Here is a 16,447-nt window from a genome sequence, read left to right on the forward strand (position 1 = left end):
TTCTGGAATCTAATGTGGTGGCAGAGGATGGTTGCCTAAAGGTGAAGGTTGGAAGCAAAAATTTTATTTTAAACATAGAAAACAAATCTCACTAGTTATTGTGGAAAAAATTGCAGAAAGCAAGTGTAAACTGTCAAGAGTATGATTATCCTCCGACGTTCTGAGTTTGAACCATACCAGTGGAAGAATGAAGTGGATATGTGGACACTGGTTGCGTCCTTATCAAAGAGGAAACAAGATATGGCCTTGGTGTTGTCACTGTCTACCAAAAATAAAATCAGAAGTGAAGCATTTTGTGAGATGGATGCTCATCAGTTGGATACTGATGAAGGTTTGGATTTTCTGTTAGAATTCTTGGATGAAATTTACAAGAAAGATGACCTATTGAATGCCTATGAGGCATGGTCAGACTTTGATAGATTTAGGAAAACGGATGGTTATTCAATGGAGGAATATATAATGGACTTGAACAAACTGTATAGAAGATTGAGGAAATTGAATTTGGAGAACCCTGGTCCAGATGTAGCATTTAAATTGCTAGATTGTGCTAGGGTGTCGCATATGGACAGGTTCCTGGTTCTAACTGGAGTTTGGTTCTCAAAACTACTCCCTGTTGGATCAGATGTCTGCTGCCTTAAAGAAATTCCTGGGGAAACAGTCATTTCCTGCAGCCCTGGTAGAACAAACAGGGCATTCTGCAGTGACAAAGAATGGAGGACTTGATGTTAGAGTGAGTGAGGGGAGCAGAGAAATGTGGAACTGAAGGAAATGTGGCTGTGAAAACAAGTTTTAGCAGAAACCTTATCGAACACCAGGAGGGAAATGGAAAGCAATGAAGGTGAGCAAGGTAGAGAAGAGCAGAACTTCAAGGTAAGCATTCCTGGAAGAAAAGTGGCAGTGAATTAAGCATTAAAATAAGACCAAAATACTGCGGATGCTGGAGCTTTGAAATGAGAACAGAAAGTGCCGGAAGTACTCAGCAGGTCTCTCAGTACTCTCCTTCCTACTGGACCCCTCCCTCTGACCTCTTACCTGCTCTTGTTATTTTCATTGAGAACTGTTGGCGTGACATCGGCTGTCTTAATTTCTCTGCACCCAACACCCCCCCCACTCACTGTAACCTGTCTCCCTCTGAACTTGTTGCACTCCGTTTTCTCTGGTCTAACCCTGACATTGTGATCAAACCCGCTGACAAGGGTGTTGCTATTGTTGTCTGGCATACCGACCTCTAACTCTGTTTCTCTCTGCACAAATGCTGCCAGACCTGCTGAGTATTTCCGGCACTTTCTGTTCTCATTTCAGAATTCCAGCATCCGCAATATCTTGCCCCTAGGGAAAAAAGCAAATTGTATTAACGTTACGCAGACAGTTTGCTCAGCTTTCTTGGCAAAGATTTTAAAACCCTGCCAAAGGATGCAGGTGTGATTGATGAAGAGTGTACGAGGATAATAGAACAGATTAGTGAAAAGTGTGAAATCTGTAAAAAGGTAACTGAGGAAGCCACAACGTACCATTGTGAACCTTTCATTGGGATGTGACCTGTAACAAGGTAGTTGTCATAGATTTAAAGATATGAAACAAAGGCAAATATTTTTATTCTACATTTTATAGATCTGCCAACCTGATTTAGTCTTTAATACATAGTAAGGTTATAGATAAAGTCAAGAAGAAATGAATAGGGACTAGACTTGGGGCACTAGCAATGTTTCTGACTGATAATGGAGGACAATTTGCCAATGAGACATTCAGAGGCATGTGGGAAAACATGAACATTATGGTCATGAATACTGCAGCTGAAAGTCCTTTCAGCAGTGGGCTCTGTGAATCATGCGATGAGTGATGAAATGCTGCATAAAATCTTAGCTGACCAACCAAACTGCAAGTTAGGTTCATGCAGAGAATTCACTTCAGATGGTTGGAGGGTCCCTATCAATTGGTCTATGGGCAGAATTCCAAATTGCCTTCTGTGCTGTGCGACAGTCCTCCTGCTCTAGAAGGTACTACAGTTCCATTTTTTTCAGCACATTTAAATGCTTTATATGCAGGGAGACAGGCTTTCATCAAGGCTGAGGTTTCAGACAAAATTCGGAGAGCTCGGAGGCATTATATCAGGCCATCTGAGACGCAATTTAATTGAGGAGATTTGGAATTTAATAAGAGGGTCATAGGGAATGGAAGGGCCCTGGTAAGGGAACAGGTCATGTTGGTAAGACAGTAGTTATCAAACATGGAAATTAAACTGTTCAGGTTCATTCCTCACGATTCATCAGGTTTGATTACAAAATCTCAGAATCTGAGCAGCTGATAGAGGGAAGCGAGGCACCTTGTACCTTAAATGCTCATGTGTTTTGTGATGAATGTCCTGAGGAACAGAATACAGTGGATCAAGTGTTTGATAGTAATGTGAGTGATCATGACATGCACGAAAGAGCTATCACATCCAAAGGCCGATTGCCCCAAGCAAGTACTCGGGTGACATATATTTCAGAGGGGTCTAATGAATGGAGGGGTGCAACAATTGTATGACATGCAGGAAAATCTGCTGGCAAGTTAACATATTGGTTGAATGTTCAACATCCTGACTTGAAACTATATCGCTGTTCCTTCACTATCACTGGGATCCTGGAACTCCCATCCTAACAACATTGTGGGTGTACCCACCTCACATGGACTGCAGCGGTTCAAGACACCTTCTCAAGGACAATTGGGGATGGGCAATAAATGCTGGCCTAGCCAGCGATGCCCATGATCCATAAATGAATTATAAAAAAATGATAGCCAAAATATGAGGTCCATGCCTTGGGAGAATGGGGTGATCGAGTGGAGAGTAAGAAAGCACAGTGCAAGTTCTGTTAGTGGGTCTGGAAGTCATTCCTGCATCAGGAAACGATCATGTACTGGAGAAAGAGCCTCCGATAGTGCAGGAGGAAGATCTTACAGTAGTAGTCTCGAAAGAGATTAAGTGCTTGTAGAGGCCGTAGTTTGAAAAGATTACCCAATGAAATGAAGGCTAAAGAATAGTTTTGCAATAGAATTAGAAGCCGATGTCCTCATGACCATGAAGTTTTAGTAGTTGCCAATAAACTTGAGGATACACTAATAAGAGAGGCAAAACAAAAGGAATTGGAGAGTTGAAAAAAGTTTGTTGTTTATTCTGAGGTACCAGATAGGGGACAGCCAGCCTTGACACGTAGGTGGATTTGTACTGAAAAAGTCCTTCCAGATGGGACTTGCGAGGCTCGTTGCGAGAAGTTTTGAAGAGCGCCTGGGTGATACTGATGTTAGAGAGGACTCTTCCACAGCTGGAAAAATAATCTTAAAAATCCTTTCAGCTCTTTTGGCCACATATTCACAGGAGTATAGATCCATGGATATAAAAGTCGCATTTCTTCAGGGTGATACTTTTCAGAGAGAAGTGTTGCTGAAACCACCTAAAGAGGCAGCAGATGCAGAAGGAAGACTACGGAAGCTAAACAAATGCGTCTGTGTCCTCATTGATGCTTCTAGGGTGTGGTATTTCTCGGTGAGATCTGTTTTGCTGAAAATTGATTGTGTTCAACTAAAAGCAAATCCTGCAACGTTTTATTAGTATCATAAAGGGAAACTTTCAGGCATCTTCATGATGCAATTTGATGATTTCCTATGTGGTAGTACTGCAGAATTTAAGATTGGGACTCAGGCTTTTGGAGTTTTTGCTTAATATCTAAACTAGTGTATTTAGAGTAAATCTGGAATAACTTTAAATCAATAGTCTTACTTCGAGAGTGTTCCTCCCATCCTGGTTAAACATACTAGATCATCACAGAAAGATGATATATCTAGAGAAGAGACAGAGCAGTTGCAAAGCTTGATTGGTCAATTAAACTGGTTGTGCAGTCAGACTTGACCTGATGCTGATTTTGATGTGCTGGAGTTAAGTACTACGATGAAACACCTGAAGTGAGAATGTTTTAAGGGCAAATGAAACATTGGAAAAATTATATCTGGAGAAATATGTATTTAAGTTCCCATCCTTAGGTGACCCAAAGAATATGAAGCTATTCATTTTTAGTGATGCTTCACATGCTAATCTTCTTGATGGGTATTCGAGTGCAGTAGGTTTCATTATATTTCTGATGGGTGAAGATAGGACATGTCCTTTTAGATTGGGAAGATAAAATAAAAAAGGTTGTTAAAAGTACTTGAGTTGCAGAAACACTGGGACTTGTGGAGACGGTGGATATGGGGTTCTATTTGTCAAATATTTTAGGTGAGATTGTGTACAAAGGGCATACTGAAGATAGGATACCCATTGAACATATGTAGATAATTGTTCTTTGTGGGATAATGTACACTCCACAAAAAGTGTGAGTGAGAAGAGACGACAATTGACCTTGCTGGACTGAAACAAATATTGGAGAGCAAGGAAATCACCGAGCTTGATTGAGTAGATGCAAGTCATCAGCTATCTGATTGTGTTTGTTTTTCAAAAAGAAACACAAAGAAACTGTTAGGGGTCCTGGAGGATGGGTGTCTCACAATGTAATACTTTGTATCTAATATGGAACTTATTTTGATTTATTTTGAAATGCTCTTTGAGCATGTATCTAAGTTTTATTTTAGGAAAAGGAAGGGAATCTGTTAATTGTGTATCAGTTGTTCAATTATATACAAGTGGAGGGTGTTCATTGGGGTCTTCCTTGAGCATTTATAAGGAGACTTGCTGAGACCGGTGGAGGTTTGGAGTAAGGAGCTACATGTTTGTAATTCCTTTTACTCTGTATAATAAAGGTAACACTGAATAAAGATTGGTTCCGGCATTATCCTTCAACAACAAACTTTCTGGAATTTAACATGGACCATCGTATTATTGTCTCTTGTGTTTTTGCCAATAGCAAGAAACCCTGTAATTAAAAAGAATACAAGATACTAGATTGAGGCTGCTGGCTTTCTGGGAGAGGGGGCATGTTCAAATCCTGCCACTGACAGGTGATTTAGTGACATAGCTCTCGGAGTCGGACTGAGGCAGAACTTTCCAGATCTTGGAAGCGGCCACTGTATTTCTTAGAATATAAAAGCATTTTGGGAAAGCTTTTATTTTGTCGCTAGAAGTTGCTATTAATTGAGTCCGTCCCACGCACTTGAGAGCTTAGACACTGGCCATATTCTGTCAATCACCAAATGAACATTTTACTTCAACAGGTATCTATCAAAAAGTTACGGAAATTGGCATTCCCAATATAAACTGGGACCTATAGTGACAGTATATAATAATTGTTGTACTTTTTCATTACTGTATTACCAGGACTGAAATGCTAAATTAGATAAGTGAAGGATACAATTATTTGTGAGAAAATTATTTTCATTGCTAAAGGATTCCAGGTGAAAGCAATAAAAGGGAAAGTCAATACCAGTGTAGAATTTTATCTCATAGGAGGAGGCATTCAGACCACCGTGCCTGATCCACTTAGTCTCACTCTTCTGATATCCTTTTTAAGTTATTTCAAATGTTTTGTCCATTTCCCTCTTTAAAAACTACTAGTTAGTCTCCTGTGTCATTGTATAATGGCAAAGCCATGTGCAGTATTCAGATCGAGTAGGGTTAGAGGGTAGGAATAACTGGGTAAAGGTAGAAAGAGGGAATGATGGGAAGGAAAAGAAGGGTGGGGAAGGAGAATTGAGGGGGAGGATCAGGAGGGAGGTGGAGAAGGGGAATGAGAGGTGAACAAGGAGAGTAAAGGTAGACAGGGTAAGGAGAGGGGTTTGAGGATGGAAGAAATGAACCAGAAAACTACAGACCTGTCCGATTAAAATCAGTTTGGGGAAGTTACTGGTATCATCAAGGAAAGAGTGGCTGAGCACTTGGACGTATAAGAGCTGATCAAAGAGAATCAACATGGTTTGGGAGGTAGGGATAAAGGAAATATACTTTTGTTTGTCATATATATTAATGACTTGGATGTGAATGTAAGGGGCATGATTAGTAAGTTTGCAGATGACACCAAAATTGGTGGTATAGTGGACAGTGAAGAAGGTTGTCTAAGGTTACAACAGGATATAGATCAACTGGGAAAGTGGGCAAGGGATTGGCAAATGGAATTTAATGCAGACTAGTGTGAAGTGATGCATTTTGGGAAGTTAAAACCGGGCAGGACATATACAGTGAATGGCAGGGCCCTGGGGAGTGTTGTTGAGCAGCGAGACCTTGGGGTGCAAGTATATAGTTCCCTGAAAGTGGCAACGCAAGTAGACAGGGTGGTGAAGAAGGCGTATAGCATGCTTGCCTTCATCGGCCGAGGCATTGAGTACAAGAGTTGGGATGTCATGTTACAGTTGTACATGACGTTGGTTAGGCCGCATTTGGAGTACTGTGTGCAGTTCTGGTCGCCGCACGACAGGAAAGATGTGATTAAGCTAGAGAGGGTGCAGAAAAGATTCACAAGGATGTTGCCTGGTTTGGAGGGCTTGAGTTATAAAGAGAGATTGGATAGGCTGGGTCTGTTTTCCCTGGAGCGAAGGAGGCTAAGAGGGGACACGATAGAGGTATATAAAATTGAGAGGCATAGATAGGGTAGATAGCCAGAGTCTGTTTCCCATGGTAGGGGTGACTAAAACTAGAAGGCGTAGATTTAAGGTGAGAGGGAGGAGGTTTAAAGGGGATCAAAGGGGTAAATTTTTCACACAAAGAATAGTGGATATGTGGAATGAGCTGCCTGAAGAGGTGGTGGAGGCAGGAACAGTAGCAACATTTAAGAGGCATCTGGACAGGTACTTGAATGAGAAAGGCATAGAGGGATGTGGAACTAATGCAGGCAGATGGGATTAGTATAGATGGGCATTATGGTCAGCATGGACGCGGTGGGCCGAAGGGCCTGTTTCTATGCTGTACGACTCTATGACTTTCAATAGCGCAAATGGCTCGTGCTGTTCCCTGTGGATCTGTACTGGGGCCTCAACTTTTCACCATATATATCAATGATTTGGATGAAGTAATAGGAGAGTTGTATATCCACGTTTACAGGTGACACTAGTTAGCACAATAAGCTGTGTAGATGGGAGCAGGAAGTTGCGAAGAGACGTAGACAGATTGAGTGAGCAAAACTGTGGCAGATGAAGCTCAGTGTGGGGAAGTGTGAAGATATTCACTTTGGATCCAAGAATGACAAATCAGAATATATTCTATGTGATGAAAGGCTAGGAATGGTAGAGGAGCACAGAGATTTAGGTGTAAATATACAGAAAGTACTAAAAATTGCATAATCGGCTTTCATAAAGAGGAAGAAGCGATGCTTCAGTTGCACAGAGCCTTGGTCAGTCCCCATCTGGAGTACCCAATTCAATTTTTGGCACCACAATGCAGAAAGAATATATTGGGCATGGAAGGTATTCACATTCAACAAAATTGGCTTCAAGGATTAAATTATGAGGACAGTTTGCATGTACTTGGCTTGTATTCCCTTATGTTTAGTAGGCTGATCTAATCTAGGGATGCCATTTAAGAGTGAAATTGTGAAGCACTTTTTCACACACAGGGTAATGAAACTGTGAAACACTTTTTTTCTCCCCAAAGTCTGTGGGTGTTGGGTTAATTCAAGTTTTCAAGACTACTATAGATAGCCTTACCTAACAAAAATCTATCAAGTGAAATAGAGCAAAGGCGGGTATATACAATTGAAGTGTAGCCCAACCATGGTTTGATTGAATGGTGGAACAGGCTGGCGGGGCTAAATGGCCTTTTCATTTTCTTATGAATGTAGCATTCCCTGCTGATATTCTAGGCAAGATAGCAAAAGCAGGGCATGTAGCGATGTCGTTTTTACTAAAAATGCACTTCCATTAGCAGCCATGCAGCAAAGTAAATGAGTTGGCACTTGCCTCCAGAGGGCCCGAGACCCATCAGAAGGAGTGGTATTACCAGGTACCTTGAGGTACCATTGCTGTTGGAGGCAGTTGCATTTTCTATCTTCTGCTTCTGGCAGCTGGTTCCACCTATACAGGCCAACAAAGCAATTATGTGTTCACCGGTCTGCATGAAATATCCCAACCATTGGAGAAAACAATCACAACATGAGTTTGCATGCATATGCTGCTGTTGAATTTGCTGCATAATATAAACACAGCCAGATCCTGAGGTAATGCTGCAGAACCAATTCTTCAGACTGTTCCAGAATGTGAATGCAGCATAACCCTTCGGCTTTGATTGTTTTAACATACTCTAGCTCATTTCCAACTGTTTGTTGTAACAATCTAGTTGTCTACTCCTTTGGTTGAGGACTAAATCCTCCCCATCCTTTCCCCTGCTTCCCTCCCCTCCCCATCCATTCTCCCTCCTTTCCTCTCAGAACATTAGAACATTTCTGATGCTAAATTATTCCATTATTAATGTTTTTCTTTCTCTTCCCCTTCTCCCCCCCCCCCCCCCCAAAGCTTTGGGAACTATCCTGCGGGGAACTCCTGATGTCTGTGCTGTTTGACGTTGGAATCATGTCTGTGACCCTCGATCCTTGTGAATATTACCTGTTCTGTGGAGGAAATGATGGATCCGTATATCAGGTCAATCTGTTCACTGGGGTGAGTGTGGCCTATTCACTTAAAAGGTGATTTGTTGCATACTGGAATCCTTAAAGTGTGTTTCAAATATATTCAACAGCTGTATAAAAATTCCCTGTAAGGAACTGCTTAGAATTGTTAATAAATCCAAATGCCAGAGGTAATCATTCGAGACTGCAGCAGATACTTTGTCATATTCTGGCATCAGTACAAGGGTCTCGAAAGTATCAGGACTGCAGTTCAGAGAAGCTCTGTGATTGTTTTGGTAAGTTTTATTCCCTGCCTCACCACTCGAATTCTTGATGTGGCACAAATCCACAGGCTTGCGAGGTGCACTAATATCTCACCCAAGTGACCATTCTTCATGTGTGAGCTTAGGCAGCGCAAGCTGATAGGATATTCAGTTGTGGGAGGGGAGGAAGCGATGACAGCTGAAGCTCATTCTGTCCTCTCCCAAACGCTCCACATACAGATGCTTTACAGCACATAGCTAAGATGTTTCCACTTGTGGGGTGTCTAAAACCAGGGTGATAACTATAACGTCATCCAAAAAGGAATTCAAAAGAAGCTTCTTTACCCAGAGAGTGGTTAGTAAGAGGAACTTACTACCAATAGGAGTAGTTGAGGCGACTAGCAAAGATGCATTTAAGGGGAAGCTAAGCCTGCGTGACTAAGTTCTGCTATGGGTACTGCAATTACTCAGAGTCAACAAGGAGTTGAGTAATTGAATCCATTGATTGTCAATACAATTACACAAGCTGTGAAGATAAGTTAAATCATTCTAAAGATATGGAGCATCAGATTAATGTATATTCAGACTTCCGCACAGCTGTGCCCTATGCCCTTCCCTTTGGAGGTTTAGTCACATTGTGCATAAAATATCAATTTGCTCACAATGAAATGCTTGTTTCTTATACCAGTGATGACAGGAAAAGCTTGTACATATGTTTAATCTGGAGAAGATGGGGTAGAAAGGACACTTGAAAATGTTGGCATAATTGGGGTTGTACACCTTTGATAAGATACAGGAAGACTTTGTATGCTTAATGTCAGATAATATATTTTGTGCTGATCCTTGATTTCTAAGCTGTGGACAGTTGCAGTGGCCATATTTGTATTTGTACAGCTTAGACCTCAGGGTTGTGCAGCATTGTGTTGTAAATGTAAAATTTCTTGTGAATTAGTGTATTTATTAGCAAAGACATTTAAATGTGACTCTTAGATTTAGTTTATTTTCTGATGTTATAAGTGGAGAAAATCTTGCAGAACCAGGAGCATTATCATTCTATTGTGGCTCATGATTTAAGACGATAAAATCTGCCACTTTTAACCTGTCCCACTGCTAGCTGCTCAGTGCCATTGCTGCTTTAACTGTTTACATGGATGATATGTTTCTCTGCCCAATGTGGTTACCTGTCAGCCTATACACCTGGCACCAGAGGGAAACATTGTAAAAGGTGCCCCTCTGCTGTCAGCTCTACTTTTGCTAATCTACAAAAACCAAAACCGGGAAGATATGATGGCAGATCAAAGTGCTAATTAAACATAATTCAATCTGGCAGGTAATCATTTCCGTCAGTCAACTTCAGTGGGGTGTGTTCCAGTTTCAGATGCTTCAGGGTGCATTTGAGAAGGGGTTTCTGACCTGAAATTTCAACACTAGTGTGGCTTCAGTCTGGCATTGGAGTTGCTGTTTCCGTTAGAACATGCAAAAGTCACCTTTGGGAATAAAACAACCAGACATTTTAAAAGAAGGAAAAAAGAATGGTCTGAAACTCTTGCTGCGAGGGAAGTGGAGAAAGGTGCATTGTGGGGGGAAAACACTTACATTTCTATAGTTCCTGGTCATGCTGTGTTAATATTTCTAAGCGTTTCACACAATGAATTACTTTGAAGTGCAGTGACTGTTGGCATGTAGGCAAACAGAGTCATTCAGTGCCAACAATGCTCCACATGCAGCAACTGAAACAAAATTACCAGTTCTGTTTTTAGTCGTGTTAATTGAGGAAGGACTTGCTCTTCGAAGTGACATGGAGTCTTTTATATTCACCTGAACAATTTAGTGCCCCAACTGAAGGATTGCACCTCTGATATTGAAAGGTTCCTCCATTTTGCACTGGAGTGCCCATGTAGATTATGTACTCAAGTCCTGAAGTATACTTGAATTGCTGATGAGACAATCTCTTCACTTAAAACAATTTTTAAAAAAAATAAGCACTTTGATCTACCAATATATTATTAATCAATGTTTTTAAATTTTTAAGGTTGCCTATTTTTGTATTGGGTTTCATATATAGGGAGGAGTTCTAGCAGAGAAGATTATACACTATATTGAATGTGGTTGCAAAGTGATGGTCTGAGATGTTTTATAGAATCTAGAATAGTTACAGTACAGAAGGAGGCCTTTTGGCCTGTCAAGCCCATGCCAGCTGTCCAAGAGCAATTTAGCTAGTCCCATTCCCTGCCCTTTCCCCATAGCCCTGCAAATTCTTTTCCCTTCAGATGCCTATCCAATTCCCTTTTAAAAGCCACCCTTTCATGCAGTGTTTTCTGGATTGTAATCACTCACGGCATAAAATCGTTTTTCCTCATGTCACCTTTGATTCTTTTGACAACCACTTTTTAAATCTGTCCTTTGTTCTCGACCCTTCCACCAATGGAAAAAGTTTCTCTCTATTTACATCCCTTTTGATTTTGTGCATCTTTATCAAATCTCCTCTCAACCTTCTCTCCTCTATGGGAGACCAGCCGAACAGTCCCAGCTTCTCCAATCTGTCTATGCAACTGCGATCCCTCATCCCTGCACCCTCTCTAAAACCTTTACATTATTTCTAAAGTGCGGTGCCCAGAATTGGACATGCTATTCCAGGTGAGGCTGTAATAATGTGTTATAAAGGTTCTTCATAACTTCCTTGCTTTTGTACTCTATGCCTCTATTAAACCCAGGATCCTGAATGCCTTTTTAACCACTTTCTCAAACTGCACTGCCACCTTCAACAATTTGTGCACATATTCCCCCAGGTGTCTCTTTTGTATTGCCTGTCCTTGTTCTTCCTACCAAAATGTTTCACTTCGCAATTCTCTGCATTAAATTTCATCACCAGCCTGTCTATGTCCTCTTGACGTTTATCACTATCCTCCTCACAGTTCACAATATATCCAAGTTTTGTGTCATCTGCAAATGTTGAAATCATGCCCAGTACACTGAAGTCTAAGTCATTAATTTATATTTATATATCTATATGTTCTGACCCCTGGGCAACACCACTGTATACCTTCCTCCAGTCCGGAAAACAAATATTCCCCCTACTCTCTCTTTCCTGTCACTCAACCAACTTTGTATCCGTGCTGCCGCTGTCCCTTTTATTCTATGGGCTTCAACATTGCTGGCAAATCTATTATGTGGCATTTTATCCAACACTTGTTGGAAGTCCATATACACTGCATCACTGTCATCAGCCCTCTCTGTTACCTCATCAAAAAACTCAAGGTAGTTAAATACAATTTGCCTTTAACAAATCCGTGCTGGCTTTCCTTTCTTAATCCACACTTGTCCAAGTGACTTTTAATTTTGTCCCAGGTTATTGTTTCTAAAAGCTTTCCCATCACCGAGGTTAAACTGACTGGCTTGTAGTTGCTGGATTTATCCTTATGCCCTTATTTTGAGCAAGGGTGTAACATTTGCAATTTTCTATTCCTTTGGCATTGCCCCCTATTTAAGGAGGATTGGAAGATGATGGCCAGTATCTCTGCAATTTCCACCCCAACCTCCCTCAGCATTGTCTGATGCATTCATCAGGTCCTGGTGACTTATCAACTTAAAGCACAGCCACCCTTTCTAGTATCTCCTCTATCGACTTTTAGCCGATCCAGTATCTCAACCACCTCCTCTTTCACTGACTTTGGCAGCAGCATCATCTTTGATAAAGACGATGCGAATACTCATTTAGTACCTCAGCCATGCCCTCTGCCTCCATGTGTAGGTCTCCTTTTTGGTCCCTAATCAGGGCTACCCCGCCTTACTACCTCATTACTATTTATATGCTTATAGAAGACTTTTGGATTCCCTTTCATGTTAGCTGTCTCTTTTCATATTTGCTCTTTGCCCCTCTTCTTTCACTTTTCACTTTCTCTCTGAACTTTTCATATTCAGCCTGGTTCTCACTTGTGTTATCAACCTGACATCTGTCCTACACACCCTTTTTCTGCTTCACCTTACTCTCTATCTCTTTTGTCATCCAGGGAGCTCTGACTTGGTTGCCCTACCTGCCCCCGCATGGGAATGTACCTCGACTGTACCCGAACCATATCCTTTTTAAAGGCAGCCCATTGTTCGATTACAGTTTTGTCTGCCAACCTTTGGTTCCAATTTACCCAGGACCAATCTGTTCTCAACCCACTAAAATTGGCTCTCCTCCACTTAAGTATTTTACTCTAGTTTGCTAGATTTATTCGAGATTTTATTTGATAGTGAAGTGAGTACTGTAGCACAATTTTGAGAGGGACAAGTGGAAATCAGAATTTTACAAATACTTGCATGATTGCCTTCAAAAAAAGGTCCAGTGAAGCCAAATTATTTAATTAATCAAACAAATATTAATCTGTTCAGTTTCAGATAGGTATGTGTGCAGAGAGATAGAGAGAGCCAGAACCAGATCTGCACAAGAATAGAAAGAGAATGAATCACAAGCATACACAAGGGGAGAGAGAGCAAGAACCACGACAGAGGGAGAGATTGTCTCTAGAAAGAATGAATCACATACTGGTTCAGAGAGACAGGTAATAGAGCACCACAGTAGTAGAGGTGGGAGAAAGCCACAAATACAGAAAAGGAAGGAAAGAGAGCCATGAACTTACACAGGAACAGAGAGAGAGAAAATAAATCACGGATGCACACAAGGACAGAGAGAGAGAGAGACAGATGATTAAGTACTACAGATGCATGGCAGGCAGAGAAACATTCATTCACAGAGAGGGAGAAAATTCACAGATACAAATGAGGATGTAGAAAATGACTGAAATTACTCAATCTCCATCAAGGATGAGCATATCACATGAATGAGTCATGTGCAGAGGTTGAAATAAAAGGTTGAAAGGAATCCTTTTGCTCCAGAGCTTCAGGATTTAGTTGTATCGATTATCTGATGCTTCCTTTGATGAATTCAAAGAATCTTCGAAGTTTTTTAGCTCAGTTTCTGTTAAACATTAGATTTCTAGAGTCAACTGACTGAACTTACAAAGAAACAGTCAATAGGTTTTTAAAAATTATATGAAGAGTAGTAGTGCTGGATGAAATAAAAGCATAAAATGCTGCAAATACACAGCAAGTGAATTGGAATCTGATAGAAAATCAGGTTAACATATTGAACACTTCAACAGAGCTGGAAGCTATGTCAGTTCCTTTATTAAGACGGAATAAAATAAAGAAGGGATGAAAGAACAGCAGGTAAAGGTACAGAGCCAGGGTCACTAAGTACTATCACCTTGGGGGATTCTAGAGGTAACTGTACAGGAGTAGGAAGAGAAGCCATTATGGGTGATTCTAACTACAAGTAAAAATGCAACTGGGTGAGGGCAACCTTATGCAGCTAGCTGATAGAGTGAAGGATGATGGTGTGGTCAACCATGTCAAAGGATGAGGAGGGACAGTTTGTCACAGTCACATAGGATGTCATTTGTTGCTTTGATAAGAACTGTTTCAGTATTGTGGCAGGAGTGGAAACCTGATTGGAAGAATTCACATATGGTTTGTGGTAAAGATGGGCATGGATTTAGGAGGTGACAGTGCATTCAAGGATTTTGGAGAGGAAAGGGAAATGGGGCAATAGTTTGAAAGGACTGAGGTGTTAAGGGTGTTTTTTTTTGAGGGGGGTGCAATGACAACAGATTTAAAGAGAAGGGGAGCAACACCTGAGGAGATAGAACCATTAATATCAGCAGATATAGGAGACAGGAAGGCAAATTGCATGGTCAACATTTTGGTGAGAATAGGGTCAAGGCATTCGGAGTTGGGTCTGTTAGAGTTGGCAGGGGCATGAGGGGAGATAGGAGAGAAACTGGAGATGCAAATTCAGGGCTAGGGGAAGTTAGGAGCAGTGGGTTAGGGAACCAAATAGCAGAGGTGGCTGAACGGATGGTCTCAGTCTTGCAGACAAAGAAATCCATAAACTTGTCACACTTGTTCTTAGAGATGAGGATGGTGGAGGTGGGGAGAGGGAGTTAAGACAGTTTATAGTGCAGAAAAGAAGCTCGGGTTATTTTCGCATTCCAGGATTATCTAGGAATCGTGGGCAGTTTTGGCAGAGGAGAGCAAGACCTGATGGAGCTTTATGTGGTTCTGGCAATGATTGCCTAAACGAAATGTCCGGCATAAACATCAAGACAGCATCCCTTGGACGCAAGGCCATGAAGATGACGGCTGTACCAGGCAACAACCAGGGTGTAAGAGAGTATTGGTTTTAATGGGAACAAAGGAATTAAAGGTGGAGGGTGTGATGAGTAGATCAGTGGCTGCAAAAATGTCATGGTGAATGAAGGGACAAAGGCTGGACTGTTGGGTATTTGAAATTGTGACTGTCAATAATGATGGGTGATATACCAGCAGCATCTTTGGGCAGTGAAAATGGACAGGAAAGACAAAATGGTGTGTAGGAAAGAGAATAAAGTTGAGGATGGATAGGAGAAACGGAGGGAAATGTGGGAGGCCGAAATGGTCAGAGTTTATTAACATCTGTGTTCAGACCAGGCAACTGCAAGAGGAAGATGAGGAAGTGTTTGTAGAATGGCAATTTTCATGTTCTTTTTACAACCTAACATTCTGGAGCTGGTGCTCAAGGTGCATCATCCTCTATATTTGGGGCGATGAAATTCAGATTGGGGGATTGCTTTGCCAAATGTTTCCATTCTGTCTTTAAGGTTGTAACTTCAACTCCCACTACTGTTCACCTTTCTGTCTCCGGTTTTGTGTTGTTTATGTTTATGTTTAGAGATACAGCACTGAAACAGGCCCTTCGGCCCACCGAGTCTGTGCCGACCATCAACCACCCATTTATACTAATCCTACACTAATTCCATATTCCTACCACATCCCCACCTGTCCCTATATTTCCCTACCACCTACCTATACTAGGGGCAATTGCTAATGGCCAATTTACCTATCAACCTACAAGTCTTTGGCTTGTGTTGCTTTAACAAAGCTTGACAAACATTTCAGGAACAACATTTCCTCTTCCTCTTGGGCCCTAGTTAGGCTATTGACTTTAGTAACTTCAGATCTTAGTTGTCTCTTTCATTTTCCTCTCCATTTCTTCTTTTATTTTCCAATGTATTCTCTTCTGTTTGGAACTGTTTTCCCCTATTTGTCTTTCTAATCTCTTTGATTGCCTGACTGAATAGATCTTTGTATTATCACTCAGCATTACTAGGCTTTACAACTTTATTTTAAAAGAGTACTGTTTTTTTGTCATTATATTCAGTAGACGTTTTGGGTTACCAGTTGTGCTCATCCATCTTTTTCTTTTTTCAGTCCTGTAAAAGGACTCTCTTATCTTCTAGTTTTCGGTTCTAACTGAATCGCTTTCACAAGATAAATATAGATGAGGGCGACCAATCGGCCCATCTCAACTATCTGTCCTGAACGGCCGTAAAGCTCCCTATTGAGTTATCCCGTTGGATCCTTAATGATTTCAGGTATTTCACTTCCACTGTTCTGACTGAGAGTTTGTTCCATATACTGATTACTCTCTGAAGAATTGATATCGGTCCTAAATTGTATGTATATTAGTTTGGGACTGTGACCCATTGTTCTGCACTCTCAGTTCAGTTTAAAGTAATTTTCTGAATTAATCTCTTCACCATTTACAATCTTTATACATCTATCTCCTTTGCGGCTGTCTTCTTTCAAGGCTGAAGAGCCCAG

General features: G+C 41.1%; 1 protein-coding gene across 3 annotated transcripts in view; it reads left to right on the plus strand.

Annotated features, from left to right (window-relative positions):
• The window catches only part of wdr18 (WD repeat domain 18), a 208,027-nt gene that overhangs the window by 69,772 nt on the left and 121,808 nt on the right, over window positions 1-16,447 (plus strand). For 2 of the 3 annotated variants that reach the window (XM_068016467.1, XM_068016466.1), the window contains exon 5: window positions 8,407-8,550. The exons of the other annotated variant lie outside the window; for it this stretch is intronic. In XM_068016467.1, coding sequence (XP_067872568.1) covers window positions 8,407-8,550 — 144 coding nt within the window. The remainder of the gene's footprint in view (window positions 1-8,406; window positions 8,551-16,447) is intronic. 3 annotated transcript variants of the gene reach the window in all.

This window comes from Heterodontus francisci, chromosome 36 (assembly GCF_036365525.1).
Source record: "Heterodontus francisci isolate sHetFra1 chromosome 36, sHetFra1.hap1, whole genome shotgun sequence".
Taxonomy (NCBI): domain Eukaryota; kingdom Metazoa; phylum Chordata; class Chondrichthyes; order Heterodontiformes; family Heterodontidae; genus Heterodontus; species Heterodontus francisci.